This window comes from Oncorhynchus gorbuscha, linkage group LG07 (assembly GCF_021184085.1).
Source record: "Oncorhynchus gorbuscha isolate QuinsamMale2020 ecotype Even-year linkage group LG07, OgorEven_v1.0, whole genome shotgun sequence".
Classification (NCBI taxonomy): domain Eukaryota; kingdom Metazoa; phylum Chordata; class Actinopteri; order Salmoniformes; family Salmonidae; genus Oncorhynchus; species Oncorhynchus gorbuscha.
This window is the reverse complement of record NC_060179.1, coordinates 40,097,261-40,117,856: the sequence shown is the minus strand read 5'-3', so window position 1 is coordinate 40,117,856 and position 20,596 is coordinate 40,097,261. Positions and strand designations below refer to the sequence as shown.

Here is a 20,596-nt window from a genome sequence, read left to right as displayed (position 1 = left end):
CTGTCTCCTCTGTACTTTGACCTGCCCCGACACAGCTGTTCCACAGTTTTGAATGAACCGCTCACAATTTAGCTTTTGATTGATACCCACTTAAAGTAATTATTTTCTCCCCTTTTCAGCATGTATCACAGCTCCTGACAGGATCACTTAAAAACGTATTGAACATGAACAGCGTTCTTTATTTTACAGTCCTGTAACCTCAGATCCCCTGATGGCAAAGGAACAGAGAATCTCTCTCTCTCTTTCTTTCTATTTATTTCTCTCTTACGACAGATGGCTGGAGGCAACATTCTCAACCATGTGGTAATTGAGTGAGTGGAGTCATGTTCAAATGTAGGACAAGACACGGGTGGAGGGATCAGCGGCCAGCCCCGTCTCCCAAACACCCATCAAAGAGGAGAGGAGGAGAGACGCTAGACAAGTTGGTAGGCATTGGATACTGGGATAATTATACTCTCTGTGTCTCCCCCTCCCTCCCTCCTTCCCTGACTCTCTCTCGCTCTCTCTCTATCTCTCTCTCTGGCCCCAAAGTAAAGAGACAACAATGTAATGATCCTTTCCCTATAATAGCCCATCACACTCCTGTCAATGCATTTACCAGTGAGAGACAAAGGGAAAACAAGAAAATGTTTAACAAAATGAAATACATACAGTACTACTGCCTGCAAAAACAGGAAATACTGTATAGCTTTGATTAATAGAAGAGTGTTGGCAAGTCTGTAGAGAGAGACGAAAAAAAATAAATCACTAAAAAGGGGAAACGGGCAAATTGTTTGAAACAATGTCCAAGGCTAATGGTATTCTATCCAAACCTGCATACTATAGCTTTCGGGCCATATAAATGACAGACATTTAAGAGGGAAACCATTGACAGACGTCTGAAGGCATCTGAAACTTTTTGGCCAAGTAGTGGCGGGCAAGTCCACGGCAACGGAATTAAGTTATTTTTTTCACTTTAAAATGTATGCCAAATAATAACCTTTATTTTCAAAGTTTAACAAACCATTTGGAGGATTACTTTTAAGAATTTCCACCATAACATAAAAAATATATAATTTAGTGGAAGAACTGTGCAGATGCAAATTGTGGTAACGAAAATACGGTAAAATCTCCCTCAGGGATATATGGTACCACATTTTCCAAAACTGCTCTGAGTTAAGATTCAAAGATGTCTGCAGAAAGAATGTAGTGTCAGCTATGATACGGCTCCTTGGTTATTGAACTACAGTAAGTGAAGGGGATTTACAACCGGTAACGTAATTACATCATGGGTCCCTTTTCTGTACTACACAGAAATGCATTATTATGGATATGAATGTCAATATCCTCATGTTTGTCAAGTTTGGACATCACAGTGCAGCCCAGCAGAGCACAGAAGAGTACAGTACAGAACAATAGAGCACAGTAAAGTAGAATATAGTTTGGTACAGTACAGTAAAGTACAGTATGTACTGTACTGTACACTACTGTGCTCTACTCAATGTACAGTAATGTTTTGAATGAAAGAAAATTGTACCTACACACTGAAGAAGGCTGTAAAGCCGAAACGTCTGTGTACGCTATCCCTGATGCAGTGGAAATAATTTTTAAAAATCGCATAATGAAGTAAGCTTTATGCAACATATTTTTGAGTGCGGACCCATTACACCTTTTTGTAAGTACAAATGTGCAACAATATGTGGTGGACAGTACAGTTGGAGGAGAGTCTGAGTTTAAAAGTTCTTCAGCACATTGCATGCTGTCATTGGTGAAATGTCAGAACGATTCAGGCAAACGCAAAGGCCAACTGGTGGAGGCGCTGTGTGCCCTTGACCCAAAGAGCCATGCCTTTCTAGATGTGAAAAAGGTTAAACCATTGCTGGGTCTAAGCAAAACAGTTTTGGTCAGTTTTTGCAGACTGAAATCAGAAGCTCTGGCTCCAATGAAGACAAATGGACCCCAATTGATATCCCACAATCATTCTCTGGGCCTCTCTCCGCTTTGCCGACCGTGCTTACTGCACTGAAGCGTGGACTGATTTTTTGTGGCGTCCACAGTTATATGCGAGGACTCATTTTTCACTTTGACAAACGTGTTCAGTCAGCACAGAAGAAGCATGCTACACCCGAGGAAAGCTCAACTAATCCAACTGGCATTTGGGGGGGATCATACAAGAAGATTACTCAGGAAGTTACACAGAGCAGGAAGCTGCACTCTTTTGAAAAGTTAGATTGAAACCATTTAAAAGAGTGCAGCGAGATTTACTCCCATTGAACCTGTCACTTCTTGATCAAAAGCATGTTTTTTTACTTTTATGTTTATTATGGTATAGAGTGATATAATCAGAATTTAATACAATTCCAATGCAAGAACCCACATGACGCCCCTGGGTATAGCTAAATATCGGTATGTTTCATCATAGAAATAGATAGGCTACATTCTGTTCTAGTTTTCTTGGTAGCCTGTGTAGTGGTCTGGGTGTAGCTGGTGCAGAAGAGTCAGGCGCAGGACAGCAGAGATGAGTAACACAAGTAACTTTACTCAAATGTCGTAATACCAAGCCCACAATAACGGACCGAACATACATAAAACAATCACGCACAAAAACCGTGGGGAAATCAGAGGGTTAAATAATGAACATATAATTGGGGAATTGAAACCAGGTGTGTAAAACAAAGACTAAACAAATGGAAAATTAAAAGTGGAACGGGCGATGACTAGAAGGCCGGTGACGTCGACCGCTGAACGCCGCCCAAACAAGGAGAGGGAACGACTTCGGCAGAAGTCGTGACAGCCTGTAAATAGAACTGTATGTATTGTAAATGTGTCTATGCTAGGCTGGCAATGCTTAATTGATTACATGTGTAGAATTTGATTCACAGAAGTGTATTGTGCCATATCATTGCTGAACTCATGAGCGAGCGACATGATTTTTGTTTTGTTCTGTTTGCATTTACAGTTTTTTTGGTATTCAAAGCCAAACTGCTATTCAGTATTTTAGTTTGCATGCATGAATACCTAGGCTACTACTTTCAGCATTTAGTTTGCATTATTTTGGTAAGACAGCTGTGTATACTGCTGCATTCACGTTAGCTGAATTAATTCATTGCCCTATCTTGTAGCCTATTTTCATTACCAAAACGGCCTAGCTGTAAGGCACTGTCCATTATTGTGTTGGGCCAGTAACCCAAAGGTTGCTGGATCAAATCCCTGAGCTGACAAGGTAAACATTTGTCATTCTGCCCCCGAGCAAGGCAATTAACCCACTGTTCCCAGGGCGCCGAAGACATACATGGATGTTGATTATGGCAGCCCCCCACACCTCTCTGATTCAGAGGGGTTGGGTTAAATGTAGAAGACACTTTTCAGTTGAATGCATTCAGTTGTCCAACTGACTAGATATCCCCCTTTCCCATTATGCTAATATGCTAAAAGCGCAGCAGAGCTAGGCTACAGATTTCAAAATTAGTCAATGATCTCAGAGTCTTGGTATTTGAACTTTATGTTTATTGTGTTATAGCTTGATTATATAAGCAGAATTCAATATAATTTGACTGCAAGAACCCCACAAAAGTTTGCCCCCTGGCCTATTTGAACTGCCCCCTTAGTCACTTAATCCTGGATTCGGGTCTGCCAAAACCCCCTGTCCCCGTCCATGAAAAAAATGTAATCCGGCCTCTAAGCTGTTTGTATGTAAAAGAAATGAGTTACTTTGGTAATGGCAGACAAAAAGAAAGTCCTCCATGTCCACATAGCAGGGCTTGCCTTTCCTCCAGTCTTAATGCAAACGGATTGTCTGTCTGTCTAGTATAGAGAGACTAGAGAGGCCACTCTTCAAATAGGGCCCACAGATGATTTCATCCTCTGATTAGTTTATTTAGGCTATTTGAATGTTATTTTTTCACCCCTCCCCTGCCCCACCCCTAATCACTGTTTGCGCGCACACACTGTAGAATGCACAGAATGCTAAGAATGGCCCTGTTTCATCTCCAGGGCATTTTTCTTTGGGTATCATCGTGAAAACACATTAATGGCATATTTCTTTGTCAAATCTATATCAGGAGTAGAACTAATTATTAAAAAATGACAGCTGAAATGCCCTGTAATACCACAGATCAGATGGATACAAAGAAATGACAGAAACCAAATGGCCAGGTCAAAAATGCATTCGGGTATCTTTTGTAGCCTTGCATTGTAAACATTGTGGGGTTTCAGACTCTAATCTGCATACCATAATTAGGGAGACATGGGTTATACAATAATGTGAAGATTAAACCAGTCTGATGTGTGATTGCATGTTATTGCATGTTATCTTGTTATTTAACTTAACATCTTCACAACCATTCTGTTCAGGGAGCATTAAGTCCTCACCCACTGGGCACAGATGTCAGTTGATTGAGTTATCAACTAATGTGAAATCACAAATTGTCACCCTGTCATTGGATTTAGGTTAAAAGTTGGGGGGAAAAATATGAAATTCCCTTAAGTTCATGATTTTTTGCAAATCTAAATCACATTGAGTTTTGGGGTTGGAATTATGTGGAAACAACATTGATTCAACCAGTTGTTGACCAGTGGGGAGACAATGTACTCTGAAAACAATGACGCAAACGCACTGTAACCTGAAAGCAAGTCGTAGTCTGAATTCTAAATTGCACCCTATTCCGTATGTAGTGCACTACTTTTGACCACAGCCCTATGGGCCCTGTTAGAAATGTGTGCACTATATAGGGAATCGGATGCCATTTAGGATGCAAACTTCCCATAAAGATTAAAAAAACAATAATAGGACATGTCACACAGTACAGGGAACCTAACATCCAGGCATTGTTAGGTTGGGACTGGAAGTATGGTGGATGGCAGCGGTGGATGTTGTGCAATGCGATGAGTGTATAGGCAAAGTACTTTTAGTAGAGTGAGTACAGAGAGAGCTCAACTGTTAGACACGCCATGTGACTGGAAGTCAGTCCTTCTCTTTTTCTCCCTCTCCCCATCTCTCTCTCTCATCTCTCTCTCTTTCCACTGAGATTCTCTGCCTCTAACCCTGTTACGGGGGGCTGAGTCACTGGCTTGCTGGGGCTCTCTCGTGCCGTCCCTGGGGGGGTGCGTCACCTGGGTGGGTTGATTCACTGTTGTGGTCGGCCTGTCTGGGTTCCCCCCCCCCCCCCCTTGGGTTGTACCGTGTCGGAGATCTTTGTGGGCTATACTCGGCCTTGTCTCAGGATGGTAAGTTGGTGGTTGAAGATTTCCCTCTAGTGGTGTGGGGGCTGTGCTTTGGCAAAGTGGGTGGGGTTATATCCTTCCTGTTTGGCCCTGTCCGGGGGTGTCCTCGGATGGGGCCACAGTGTCTCCTGACCCCTCCTGTCTCAGCCTCCAGTATTTATGCTGCAGTAGTTTATGTGTCGGGGGGCTAGGGTCAGTTTGTTTATCTGGAGTACTTCTCCTGTCCTATTCGGTGTCCTGTGTAAATCTAAGTGTGCGTTCTCTAATTCTCTCCTTCTCTCTTTCTTTCTCTCTCTCGGAGGACCTGAGCCCTAGGACCATGCCCCAGGACTACCTGACATGATGACTCCTTGCTGTCCCCAGTCCACCTGGCCATGCTGCTGCTCCAGTTTCAACTGGCCTGGGCCCTAGGACCATGTCCCAGGACTACCTGACATGAGGACTCCTTGCTGTCCCCAGTCCACCTGGCCATGCTCCTGCTCCAGTTTCAACTGTTCTGCCTTACTATTATTCAACCATGCTGGTCATTTATGAACATTTGAACATCTTGGCCACGTTCTGTTATAATCTCCACCCGGCACAGCCAGAAGAGGACTGGCCACCCCACATATGCTCTCTCTAATTCTCTCTTTCTTTCTCTCTCTCGGAGGACCTGAGCCCTAGGACCGTGCCCCAGGACTACCTGACATGATGGCTCCTTGCTGTCCCCAGTCCACCTGACTGTGCTGCTGCTCCAGTTTCAACTGTTCTGCCTTATTATTATTTGACCATGCTGGTCATTTATGAACATTTGAACATCTTGGTCATGTTCTGTTATAATCTCTACCCGGCACAGCCAGAAGAGGACTGGCCACCCCACATAGCCCGGTTCCTCTCTAGGTTTCTTCCTAGGTTTTGGCCTTTCTAGGGAGTTTTTCCTAGCCACCGTGCTTTTACACCTGCATTGTTTGCTGTTTGGGGTTTTAGGCTGGGTTTCTGTACAGCACTTTGAGATATCAGCTGATGTACGAAGGGCTATATAAATAAATTTGATTTGATTTGATTTGATTTTGAGTAGAATGTTTAAATTATAAAGATCACTCTTCATTTTACAGCACTTCAGTGTACAGCAGGAGTTCTCCTCAATATCTATCAGAATATTAACCTCGGGTACAGTAAGCAGTCCAGCAGAGGAGGGCGGAGGCTATGAAGTCAAGGTGATATCATGTTGTCCTTTTAAATATCTTTCCAACATACTTATATTCTCATTTTGTCAAGCCCCAGCTCTGAACCTTTTACCACTTTTTGTTTACATAAAATGTTGGTCATGAGCAAGGGGGAGTGGTTTATTGATGCCGAAGCCATATAATGTACTGCAGTGTGGATAGAGAAGACTACTGCAGACTGTACTGCACATGTTGTACTATATTTCTCAAAAGTCACCACTACAGCAGAGAAGAACAGGGAAGATCTGCAGTACATTTCAGTGAGATTTCGTGTGGGGTTCAGTGAATGTTTAGAATGTGTTAGCAAGCAGGAGGGAGGCATGCAGTAATCATGTGGAACTGGAAGTGAGATAGACTGACTAATATGGAATTGTTTTAAGATGGTCATACCATGGATCATTTAGCTATTTGATTTTGAATTTTAGGACCCCTTTAAGTATCAGAAAAAATATATAGAATTTGCTCTTTAATACTATAGCCCATAGAAACGCATTGAATAAATGGCAAAAAAGACAGTAAAACATTTAATCATAAGGAATAGGGTTTTGAAGTGTCTGTCCTACAGAACGCGAGCTCACAACATCAGGATGGTTCGTACGAGGCTATCTATATCTAGGAAATTTAAGAAAGCAGTTTTTTTGGACATATTTAACCCCTTATTTTTGTGGGCACAAAACTGCCTCCATATACTGTATCCACGCATTTGTATGGGTTACCCGTGACACTCGTGGGACTCTTCTACGTTGCAAAATGTAGAGCTAAACCTGGTCATGAAAATCTCAACTTTCCATAGAGTGGTCACATTAATTTGTAGGCCAAGACATTTTTGTGACAAGACCGATTTCCTGGATGTGTCGTGGTCTGAAAAACATCGCTGTAGCTCGGCCACCTTCAATGGCGGATGCATAAAAAAATACAGATATCTTAAACATATTTTATATTTTATTATGTTACTTAGATTGAAGCACGGGCGTCAGTAGACTCTTAAGGATTTAATGTGATTTCCTGATATGCTTGAAATTACACGTTATACTTTTTTTGTCTACTTAAGTGTCCACTTAAGGCCCCCAAACACACACTCAGACCTATCTAAATGAAGAACTTAACATATGCCAAACTCTGTGAAACAGCATCATACTGTCATCATTTGAGTGTACAAGTTCGTTGTACATTATTATCAAAATTATTTTAACCCTCCCGTTGTCCTGGTACTGTGTCTAGTCCCCGTGTCCTCCGGGTCACCCTGTCCCGTCCTGGCTAAAGGCCCAATGTGCGCAAGTGTGACAGTAGGCGTGTGAACAGCCTTTGCAGATGTATTTCTTACACCTGCAGCACACCGTGTGTGTCTTGGAGTCCTTCTTGGGTGGGCAGAGCTGACACCTCTTCCTCTTACTTGCCCCGGTGGCCGGGGCAACGAGCGGGGCAGCGGCCGTGCCAGCGGCGAGGCCCTGGCACTGTTGCTCAGGAGGCGCCGCCGTAGCACTCTGTAGGACTTTGACAAGCGCTGAGGCCGCTTCGGTGCGGGGCAGATGCTGCCTTCTTTGGATCAGCGGCTTCAAGAGTGTCTTTCCCAGCTGCTCGAGGAACACCCTGCGCTTGTTCCGCTTGCCAGGCATCCAGTCAGGCTTAACCTCTCGCCATATGACAAAGGCGTTGTAGGAGGACACGTCGAGGATGTTGTGGAAGACTACCAGGGGCCAGCGGGCAGTCATCCGTCTGCAGCTGTAGGTGCCCACCACCTTGTCTAGGTTGTCCACGCCGCCCTTGTTGCAGTTGTAGTCTAGGATGAGGGCCGGCTTCTTGTCGCGGCGATCGCTGATGTGGCCCTCTGTGTGCAGCGTGCTCAAGAGTAGCACGTTCTTGTTTCTCTTTGCCAGGTAGGACACCAGAGTGGCGGTGGGTGTGAAGGCGAACCTGGAGGACAGGACCTGTCTGCCCCTGGACCCGAGCAGCACGGGCGGGAGCTCGGCCTTGTTCTTTCTCACCGTGCACACCATGGTGAGGTTCCTCTCGGGGAGCCGCTGGCCCAGGTCGTAGGAGGTGAAGAAGTTGTCGCAGGTGACGTTGCGACCGCTCAGGCCCGTTGTCAGATTGAGGACGACGCGCATCCCCTGGTTCTTCTCGGGGCCTCCGCCGGCCGCCTTGCCGGTGTACACTTGCATCTTCCAAGCGTAGCTGGACTTTGCGTCGCAGGCCACCCACGACTTGATGTCGTATTTGGCCGGCTTACTGGGGATGTACTGACGGAAGGGACAGCGGCCTTTTTGGAAAGGGGACAAGACATTTGTGTGGTTACTGTGTGCAACGGGGTAGACAAGGGCCAACTTTTGTGTTACACACGCTCTGTATAGACATGTAAGCACATGCGCACGCACGCACGCGCACAAGCGCAAGCACAGTACCTCTGAACGGGACCAGTTGCTCGTCCACCGTCACATCGGGCCCCGGGTTGTAGAGGGCCGACAGCCGCGCCTCCCACAGGTCCCAGACCTCCCGTATGGCTGCGAGTTTGTCCGTGGCGAGTCTGGCGGGTCTAGACTGGCGGTCGTCGAATCGCAGCAGCCTCGAGTACCTGTGAAAGACCTTGAGCGACATGGTGGCTCGGAACACGGTCCTGCCGCTCTCGGCGTCCCACAGGCTTGCCGCGGCCTCGCCCCGGGACCTGGAGACGCCCGCTAGGATCAGCAGCCCTAGGTAGGCGCGCAGGTCCGTGGCGTCCATGGGTCGACAGCCGTCGCCGTATTTTCTGGCCCAGTGCAGGTTCGTCATTTCCACAATTATCCTTTCTATCGCCGGTGTGTCAAACAGGTGGAAGGCGGACGCGATGTCGCAGGCCTGTGTCGCGGCATAGGCCGTGGGGCCCGGAGTCTGGTCCGGCCCGGCGTGGCAGATCGCCAGGGGCCCGTGGTGGCGGCCGTAGGCCACGGGGGACCACTCGATTTGGCCGTTTTTCGACAGCAACGGAGGCTCCCGTCGGTCCGAGGCCGAGGAGATCTCTTGCTCGCCGCGGTTCTCGTGCTCGTCTGTTATGCTGGTGAATGAGGACCCAAAAGCGACTTGGCGAAAACAGAGTCTTTAATCCAGTTTAAGGAAATAGCAATACTCCTAGACAAATCGGAGCGGTAAATAAAGTATAAAAAACAATTCCACTCGTAATCACGAGAACTGACTGGAGACACGATAATAAACTGCAGGTTGCCTCGGGAAGGCACTTGACCGTAGCAGACTCAGACACCTGCTCACCACGCAGCATCTGAGGGAAACACGACACGACAGGGCGGAACAAAGACACAGCACGGTGAATAATATACAAGGATCCGACAGGGCAGAAACGGAAAACAAGGGGAGAAATAGGGACTCTAATCAGGGGAAAAGATAGGGAACAGGTGTGGGAAGACTAAATGATTGATTAGGGGAATAGGAACAGCTGGAAGCAGGAACGGAACGATAGAGAGAAGAGAGAGAGGAAGGGAGAGAGAAAAAGGGGAACGAACCTAAAAAGACCAGCAGGGGGAAAACGAACAGAGGGAAAAGCAAAATGACAAGACAATATAAGACAAAACATGACAGTACCCCCCCACTCACCGAGCGCCTCCTGGCGCACTCGAGAGGAATCCTGGCGGCAACGGAGGAAATCATCAATCAGTGAACGGTCCAGCACGTCCCGAGACGGAACCCAACTCCTCTCCTCAGGACCGTAACCCTCCCAATCCACTAAGTATTGGTGACCCCGTCCCCGAGAACGCATGTCCATGATCCTACGTACCTTGTAAATAGGTGTGCTCTCGACAAGGACGGGAGGGGGAGGGAAGACGAACGGGGTGCGAAGAAAGGGCTTGACACAGGAGACATGGAAGACAGGATGGACGCGACGAAGATGTCGCGGAAGAAGCAGTCGCACAGCGACAGGATTGACGACCTGGGAGACACGGAACGGACCAATGAACCGCGGAGTCAACTTACGAGAAGCTGTCGTAAGAGGAAGGTTGCGAGTGGAAAGCCACACTCTCTGGCCGCAACAATACCTTGGACTCTTAATCCTACGTTTATTGGCGGCTCTCACAGTCTGTGCCCTGTAACGGCAAAGTGCAGACCTCACCCTCCTCCAGGTGCGCTCACAACGTTGGACAAACGCTTGAGCGGAGGGAACGCTGGACTCGGCAAGCTGGGATGAGAACAGAGGAGGCTGGTAACCCAGACTACTCTGAAACGGAGATAACCCGGTAGCAGACGAAGGGGAGCTGTTCTGCCCAAGACGCAGGGTTTCTGAAAGAAAGGCTGCGTAGTATGCGACCAATCGTCTGATTGGCCCTCTCTGCTTGACCGTTAGACTGGGGATGAAACCCGGAAGAGAGACTGACAGACGCACCAATCAAACGACAGAACTCCCTCCAAAACAGTGACGTGAATTGCGGACCTCTGTCTGAAACGGCGTCTAACGGGAGGCCATGAATTCTGAACACATTCTCGATGATGATTTGTGCCGTCTCCTTAGCGGAAGGAAGTTTAGCGAGAGGAATGAAATGTGCCGCCTTAGAGAACCTATCGACAACCGTAAGAATCACCGTCTTCCCCGCAGACAAAGGCAGACCGGTAATGAAGTCTAGGGCGATGTGAGACCATGGTCGAGAAGGAATGGGGAGCGGTCTGAGACGACCGGCAGGAGGAGAGTTACCTGACTTAGTCTGCGCGCAGTCCGAACAAGCAGCCACGAAACGGCGCGTGTCACGCTCCTGAGTCGGCCACCAAAAGCGCTGGCGAATAGAAGCAAGAGTGCCTCGAACACCGGGATGACCAGCTAACTTGGCAGAGTGAGCCCACTGAAGAACAGCCAGACGGGTGGAAACAGGAACGAAAAGAAGGTTACTAGGACAAGCGCGCGGCGACGCAGTGTGCGTGAGTGCTTGCTTAACCTGTCTTTCATTTCCCCAGACTGTCAACCCGACAACACGCCCATAAGGAAGAATCCCCTCGGGATCAGTAGAAGCCACAGAAGAACTAAAAAGACGGGATAAGGCATCAGGCTTGGTGTTCTTGCTACCCGGACGGTAAGAAATCACAAACTCGAAACGAGCGAAAAATAACGCCCAACGAGCTTGACGAGCATTAAGTCGTTTGGCAGAACGGATGTACTCAAGGTTCTTATGGTCTGTCCAAACGACAAAAGGAACGGTCGCCCCCTCCAACCACTGTCGCCATTCGCCTAGGGCTAAGCGGATGGCGAGCAGTTCGCGGTTACCCACATCATAGTTGCGTTCAGATGGCGACAGGCGATGAGAAAAATAAGCGCAAGGATGAACCTTATCGTCAGACTGGAAGCGCTGGGATAGAATGGCTCCCACGCCTACCTCTGAAGCGTCAACCTCGACAATGAATTGTCTAGTGACGTCAGGAGTAACGAGGATAGGAGCGGACGTAAAACGTTCTTTTAGAAGATCAAAAGCTCCCTGGGCGGAACCGGAACACTTAAAACACGTCTTGACAGAAGTAAGAGCTGTGAGAGGGGCAGCAACTTGACCGAAATTACGAATGAAACGCCGATAGAAATTAGCGAAACCTAGAAAGCGCTGCAACTCGACACGTGACCTTGGAACGGGCCACTCACTGACAGCTTGGACCTTAGCGGAATCCATCTGAATGCCTTCAGCGGAAATAACGGAACCGAGAAAAGTAACGGAGGAGACATGAAAGGAGCACTTCTCAGCCTTCACGTAGAGACAATTCTCTAAAAGGCGCTGGAGAACACGTCGAACGTGCTGAACATGAATCTCGAGTGACGGTGAAAAAATCAGGATATCGTCAAGGTAGACAAAAACAAAGATGTTCAGCATGTCTCTCAGACCATCATTAACTAATGCCTGAAAAACAGCTGGCGCATTGGCGAGACCAAACGGCAGAACCCGGTACTCAAAATGCCCTAACGGAGTGTTAAACGCCGTTTTCCACTCGTCCCCCTCTCTGATGCGCACGAGATGGTAAGCGTTACGAAGGTCCAACTTAGTAAAGCACCTGGCTCCCTGCAGAATCTCGAAGGCTGATGACATAAGGGGAAGCGGATAACGATTCTTAACCGTTATGTCATTCAGCCCTCGATAATCCACGCAGGGGCGCAGAGTACCGTCCTTTTTCTTAACAAAAAAAACCCCGCCCCGGCCGGAGAGGAAGAAGGCACTATGGTACCGGCGTCAAGAGACACAGACAAATAATCCTCGAGAGCCTTACGTTCGGGAGCCGACAGAGAGTATAGTCTACCCCGAGGAGGAGTGGTCCCCGGAAGGAGATCAATACTACAATCATACGACCGGTGAGGAGGAAGGGAGTTGGCTCGGGACCGACTGAAGACCGTGCGCAGATCATGATATTCCTCCGGCACTCCTGTCAAATCGCCAGGTTCCTCCTGAGAAGTGGGGACAGAAGAAATGGGAGGGATGGCAGACATTAAACACTTCACATGACAAGAAACGTTCCAGGATAGGATAGAATTACTAGACCAATTAATAGAAGGATTATGACATACTAGCCAGGGATGACCCAAAACAACAGGTGTAAAAGGTGAACGAAAAATCAAAAAAGAAATAGTCTCACTGTGGTTACCAGATACTGTGAGGGTTAAAGGTAGTGTCTCAAATCTGATACTGGGAAGATGACTACCATCTAAGGCGAACATGGGCGTAGGCTTGTCTAACTGTCTGAAAGGAATGTCATGTTTCAGAGCCCATGCTTCGTCCATGAAACAACCCTCAGCCCCAGAGTCTATCAAGGCACTGCATGTAGCACCCGAACCGGTCCAGCGTAGATGGACCGACATAGTAGTACAGGATCTAGATGGAGAGACCTGAGTAGTAGCGCTCACCAGTAGCCCTCCGCTTACTGATGAGCTCTGGCCTTTACTGGACATGAATTGACAAAATGTCCATCAAATCCGCAATAGAGGCACAGGCGGTTGGTGATCCTCCGTTCCCTCTCCTTAGTCGAGATGCGAATACCTCCCAGCTGCATGGGCTCAGTCTCTGAGCCAGAGGAGGGAGATGGTTGCGATGCGGAGCAGGGAAACACCGTTGACGCGAGCTCTCTTCCACGAGCTTGGTGACGAAGATCTACCCGTCGTTCTATGCGGATGGCGAGAGCAATCAAAGAGTCCACACTGGAAGGAACCTCCCGGGAGAGAATCTCATCTTTAACCACTGCGTGGAGTCCCTCCAGAAAACGAGCGAGCAGCGCCGGCTCGTTCCAGTCACTAGAGGCAGCAAGAGTGCGAAACTCTATAGAGTAATCCGTTATGGATCGATCACCTTGGCATAGGGAAGCCAGGGCCCTAGAAGCCTCCCTACCAAAAACTGAACGGTCAAAAACCCGAATCATCTCCTCTTTAAAGTTCTGGTAATTGTTTGAACAATCAGCCCTTGCCTCCCAGATAGCTGTGCCCCACTCTCGAGCCCGGCCAGTAAGGAGTGAAATGACGTAAGCAACCCGAGCTCTCTCTCTAGAGTATGTGTTGGGTTGGAGAGAGAACACAATATCACACTGGGTGAGAAAGGAGCGGCACTCCTTGGGCTGCCCGGAGTAGCAAGGTGGGTTATTAACCCTAGGTTCCGGAGGCTCGGCAGACCAGGAAGTAACAGGTGGCACGAGACGAAGACTCTGGAACTGTCCAGAGAGGTCGGAAACCTGAGCGGCCAGGTTCTCCATGGCATGACGAGCAGCAGACAATTCCTGCTCGTGTCTGCCGAGCATGGCTCCTTGGATCTCGACGGCAGTGTTACGAGCGTCTGTAGTCGCTGGGTCCATTCTTTGGTCGGATCCTTCTGTTATGCTGGTGAATGAGGACCCAAAAGCGACTTGGCGAAAACAGAGTCTTTAATCCAGTTTAAGGAAATAGCAATACTCCTAGACAAATCGGAGCGGTAAATAAAGTATAAAAAACAATTCCACTCGTAATCACGAGAACTGACTGGAGACACGATAATAAACTGCAGGTTGCCTCGGGAAGGCACTTGACCGTAGCAGACTCAGACACCTGCTCACCACGCAGCATCTGAGGGAAACACGACACGACAGGGCGGAACAAAGACACAGCACGGTGAATAATATACAAGGATCCGACAGGGCAGAAACAGAAAACAAGGGGAGAAATAGGGACTCTAATCAGGGGAAAAGATAGGGAACAGGTGTGGGAAGACTAAATGATTGATTAGGGGAATAGGAACAGCTGGGAGCAGGAACGGAACGATAGAGAGAAGAGAGAGAGGAAGGGAGAGAGAAAAAGGGGAACGAACCTAAAAAGACCAGCAGGGGGAAAACGAACAGAGGGAAAAGCAAAATGACAAGACAATATAAGACAAAACATGACATCGTCCTCGTGCTCGTCCTCGGGCGCCTCTTCCTCGGGCTGCTCTTCCCCAGAAGAGGGAGAAGAGGCATCGTCGACCTCGCGGCTCTCGGGGTTGTATTCCTCGCCGTCTTCCTCTTCCGAAAGCTCTTCGTCCTCCTCCTCCTGGCAATCTGAGTAGTCTTCTTGGTCCACGCTGGACAAGATCTGTTCTAGAACCTGCGCGGTCGTAAAACGCGCGGCCATGGCCGATCGGTGGAGCCGAGCGGGTCCGCTGAGCTGCGGGCAAGAGCGCACTTGGCACGGGTGGGGAGCCGGTCACTTTGTGTGTGTGTGTGTGTGTGTGTGTGAGGGTGTTGCCGCTGACAATATTAGTATCCTCTCTACGTAGGGCCGGCCGGCCGGACTGGGAAGACCTAGTAACAACACCCTTCGGCTTAGTACTGAAACATCCATCGGTTGGCCAGGTAATCCAACCTCACATCATAGTTGTGTCTCACATCTTCTAGGCTATCATGTTTCCTATATAAGCTAGTGGTGGTGTAGACACTCTTTCAACGGTAGCTTCTGCAATGGCATCGAACTCGGGCTTCAATGGCAAACCCACACAGGAGCCTTCACTGGTATGCCAAGGTAGCAATCGCTTCCTGATGTTAACTGACGAAAGCAGCCCCTGGCTTCGGGCTGAGACGAGTGATATGGCCGATATGACCGATGCAGCTGATGATATGTTCAACCGTATGGTCGAATTTGCTACGTATGGCCATTTTGCAGGATATACACGAGTGCCCGTATAGGCACAGCATCTATCACACCTATATGTATAGGGCTCACATGGTATGTAAGTCATTTATAAGCGCTGTAGGTGCTGCTGCTGACAAAGCTCCGGGAACGTCTTCTCGGGTGTCAAACTGCTCCGGCGACGTCAAACAACCAACCCAGGACGACTTTGATGTTTGCCTTACCACGGAGATCGATCAAACTCTACAGCATCAGACTAGGATTGAGACTGGTCCTAGGTGTCCCAAGAACATGATACTCATCTTGAACAAGGGACGGGGTTATAACATGGAAGACATCTGGTGAAGAATGTGGTGTGCCGAGTGTTGCTCTCTACCTACCTACCACTCTGTGGACTAGATGGAATGGGGAGGGATATGAGCGAGATGATGGAAGGACCAAGTGTGGAAGGGGCAAGCTCAGAAGGAGCAGGTGTGGATGTAGGACAACCGGTAGCCGCCACGGATGAAGGGTCCGGTGTGGATCTCGGACACCCGGCACGTAACAAATAGCCCAATCCGCATTGCCAGGATAGTGGCGCAGGTTTGCTTTTAGTATGTATCACTTCTATATTGTTGAGAATATAACCATGTCAATGTACCATTGTGTCTGTATCCATTGCAAATGATCCACTGCAAACGAACACTAATAAAATGATGAAATGCTACAGAAGTGTGTGTGTGTGTGTGTGTGTGTGTGTGTGTGTGTGTGTGTGTGTGTGTGTGTGTGTGTGTGTGTGTGTGTGTGTGTGTGTGTGTGTGTGTGTGTGTGTGTGTGTGTGTGTGTGTGTGTGTGTGTGTGTGTGTGTGTGTGTGTGTGTGTGTGTACAATAAAACTCACAAACACAGAGTGCATCTGGTAACATCATGTATTTAATGCACAACTGCAACAGAAACTGTTCACAATCATTCATTGTGTCAGAACGAGTGTCATCTGGAGCCGTGTTCAACTCTGGTTAACAAGTGTGTGGCACGGGTACAAGTCACAGCCTGGATCCCATAGCGGTCTTAGTCGCGACTTAGCGGTCGATCGTAGCGCCGGGTGGAGAGTGGCACTCAGTGGTTATCACATCATGCGGAGCACTTTATATATGCATCGTGTCCAACCCAGTACATAGTGAGAGGGGAGTAAAATAGAAGAGTATTGCCATTTCCAAAGCAGTCAAAGCCTTGCTTTGTGCACGACCAAAACTGATTTTACCCTCTGTGTAAATAGACAGACCCGGACATGCTATGCTCCCGAACTGGGACTCGGTGAGATCTCTCACGGCGATATATCCATTCAGGCGGAATGCAAGTGGAACTCCGTTATCCTGGGGTCTCTGAACCTTGAGGGGGGATAAGGAGACAGAATCAATTGTTGTTACACAAGCTCACTACCTACCTTGTCCGTTTAACACAGTGACAGTGTATGACTTACGGCGCAATCAAGGTATTTCCTAATGCACATCTTAAGGTCTGTCAGACCCTTGGAGCCTGGTCCATTGTCAAAGGATGTGTTCTCTAACAGTGTCTCTATGGACAGGATACCATTCTGTGGTGAGAAGGTTCCATTTATCTGGAAGTGTAGGTGAGACTGGTATAAGTGCTGGGCCATTCTTGCAGGATAACAGCACCCTTTGATAGTGAGGCAAGATAGATATAACAGGTGTTTGTAGGACAGGTCCTCCAATTACCAAGCTAGGAGCATCATCACGGTTATATTGCAAATGAATGGCTGGACGGTCTTGTCCTAATCGGGTCCTCAAAGGAACCATTGTCAGATTACCAAGCTTGAGGCAGCATCATTGTTGACTTGTGCATCTGTGGTCGGATTGGTCAGACAGATGTGGAATACACAGCACTGTTTGGTCAGACCTTAACAACCCCCTCAAAAGTCAATGAGGCTATATATAAGCTACTATAACTGAACCACTATACCAATCAGAATGGAGAAATACAAGAGAGGCCCTGTTCTAGGCAACGGGTACATATGGAACCGTGTACAAAGTTAGACGTGTGACTATCTCCACCTACGAGATTATCACAAGGACTCTATGTCCCAAAGACCACCCCAGTGCATCAAGTACCCGGACCTGTGCAGCGGCTGGCTGGGTCGCTCTGACCCACGAGCGCAGAGCGCAACTACAACACTCGGCTGCTCTCTAGCACACAGCGGAGCACGTCCGGACCTGTGCAGCGGCTGGCCGGGTCGTTCTGACCCATGAGCGCAGAGCGGTGAGCCCAGAGCACGTCCGGACCTGTGCAGCGGCTGGCTGGGTCGCTCTGACCCACGAGCGCAGAGCCCTGGAAACACAGGGCCTGGGTCGCTCTGACCCACGAGTGCAGAGCGCAGAGCACGACTCTAACACTCGCAGACTCTCTACTACTCTCAAAGGCACACGCCTCGCCAGTGGCTGGCAGGGTCGCTCTGACCCATGAGTGCAGAGCGCAGAGCCCTGGAAACACAGGGCCTGGGTCGCTCTGACCCGCGAGCGCAGAAAGGGGAGCCCTCCACACACAGGACCTGGGTCACCCCGACCCCCAGGACCACGGGAGGGTTAAAAAATGCGAGGACAAATGCTGGGAGATGAGAAACAAGTACAGGGAGTGAACATTTAATGAATAACGGACATGAAATGAAATGAAATACGGACAGCGTCTGGACACGGGAAACATTACGACAATAATGCTGACACAGGGATGAAACTGAGGAATAGACAGATACAGGGGAGGCAATCAAAAATGTGATTGAGTACAGGTGAGTCCAATGAAGCGCCGATGCGCATAACGATGGTGACAGGTGTGTGTAATGATGTGCAGCCTGGTGCCCTCGAACACCAGAGAGGGGGAGTGGGACCAGGCATGACAGAAAATGCTGACAGAGAAAGAGCTTTCCGTACATACACTGGCCATAATTTGGATCTCTCCTGTACTTTCCTTCTTAAGAGACAAATTAGTATGGAGGCACTGAGCAAATTACCCCCGACCTCCATCACTCTGGTCTAGTACTAGTTTGTATCCCCAATGTCACACTATTCCCTAGATAGTGCACTCCTTTTGACCAGATGGGTCCTTATGGGCCCTGATGAACTGCACTATAAAAGGAATAGAGTGACATTTGGGATGCAGTCCAGGTCTCTGCCTAGTCCCTGGAGCAGGCCGGCAGGTGGATGATCATTGCTGGTTCACCTTCACCATGCCCTTCCTCAGTGCTGAGGGGTTCTGTCCCATCTCTCATTCATTTAATTCCACTTCCTGGAACATAAACCTTTGTAGTAGGCCTCTGCAGGAAGTAATGCTTTTAAAATGCTTTTAAAACCTGGAATCATGCAGAGAATGAAGTCTATTTCAGGGATTTTGTTCCCCACAATGATTGGGTTCTTCTCTTAAGGTTGTACTTCGTTGTAGCCTATGAAGAAAATGGTGCAGACTTGAAGTACATGCTACAGGGAAGCTAATGCACCTGTGGTGTTCATTAGGTCTTGATAAAATACAAATCTAGTTTGAAATTCAAATCTTTTTCTGAAACTTGAAATAAATGAAAATTACACCAATTACTAAAATTATTCTACCTGTTTCTTCAAATTTCATCAATTCAAATATCCTTTTTCCTATTATCTCTCTCCTGTCCCTCTCCCGTTCACATTGCCTCTGTTTGGATTCATCCTTATTTACATCCATCAATATCAGGAAAATCACTACCTGCCTGGGAATTATTCCTCCATTCATGAGAAAATCATCTCCAGCCCCGGTGATAACATCTGCTGGATCAATCATGGAAATATCTCTGTTCATTAACATTTCCCAATCAGGATAGATTGTCTGAATTCCAAATGGCACACTAATCCCTATATAGGGCTCTGGTCAATAGTAGTGCACAATATAGGAAATAGGGTACCATTTAGGACACAGACACTGTCAAAACATGTTAGTCCTGAAGCTGAAGGCCTAAGAGCACTGGGGGGAGTTACTACGGTGTTGGGTGTCAGACCTGTGTGCTCAAACTTCCCTCCTCCTCACATGTCCTTACCCTGCGTTTATAGAAAACAGACAACCACAGTAGAACCTGGGTCTTGAAGTAACCAAGTCAATTGACAATGGCAAGGTCAACATGAAGGCCGCTAGTTCCAATTACAAACTAGAGGAAGAAAATAGTTTATGAGAAGGGGGTGACAGTGCTGTTCAGGTGTCATGCATTGAAACATGTGGCATTACTGTAGCTTTCTTTTACAAAAGTTCTAATGAATTATTTTTTTAATGGTAAACACCATATTAAGGTGTGGAAGGTTCATTGTATCACCAGAAAAAACTAGAAGCAGGTCTATTTTTCTCCAGCAGATAGCATAATCTATATATAAATCACTCACAGTGTTCACTTCTAAAGTGGATACCAATTCAACTAAAGTGGAAAGTCTGAAGAAGGCGGTCAAAGCGACAGACGTGCGACTCCATGACCTGGAAATGGTGCGACCTAAGCTAGAAGGGGAAATCAATCTCCTAAAAGAGAAAACTGAATCACTTGAAAATCATTCCCATAAATTCAATGTGCGGATCATAGGACTTGAAACTGATGTGGAAGCGGGCAACTTAACTTCCTTCATGAGCAATCTTTTCGATTAACTGTTCAGGCAGGAGAAGCTGGGTGCCATGCCGTTGATTAACATTACACACTGCACGGGTCCTCTCTGCAGCCCGGCTCTAGCTGTATAATTGTATAAATTAACACTGTGATGACACCACTCCAATTAATTAACAATGTATATTGTATCAGGGCACAAGGCGGGACCCAGTTGCAGACACAGGAGGCAGATGGTTGGAGTCTTAGATGTTTATTGATCCAAAAAGGGGTAGGCAAGAGAATGGTTGTGGACAGGCAGAACATCAGAACCAGTTCAGGGTCCAGGAAGTACAGAGTGGCAGGCAGGCTTGAGGTCAAGGCAGGCAGATTGGTTAGGCAGGCGGGAAAGAAGTACAGAGTCGGGCAGGGGTCAAAACCCGGGAGGACTATTTAAAAGAGAACCTCAAAAGGAATATGGGGAAAACCACGCTGGTTGACTTGACTAACATACAAGACGAATTGGCACAGAGAGACGGGAAAC

At 47.8% G+C, this 20,596-nt stretch overlaps 1 protein-coding gene across 1 annotated transcript; it reads right to left on the bottom strand.

The window, feature by feature from the left end:
* Positions 1 to 7,530: 7,530 nt before the first annotated feature.
* LOC124038993 (piggyBac transposable element-derived protein 4-like) lies at positions 7,531 to 17,112 on the bottom strand. The gene is made up of 5 exons (XM_046354891.1): positions 16,936 to 17,112; positions 16,784 to 16,843; positions 14,753 to 15,015; positions 8,810 to 9,459; positions 7,531 to 8,667 (listed from the first exon to the last, which is right to left on the bottom strand). Exons 1-5 carry the CDS (start codon positions 17,110 to 17,112, stop codon positions 7,646 to 7,648), a joined length of 2,172 nt encoding a protein of 723 aa, XP_046210847.1. The 3' UTR covers positions 7,531 to 7,645.
* Between the last annotated feature and the right edge of the window lie 3,484 nt (positions 17,113 to 20,596).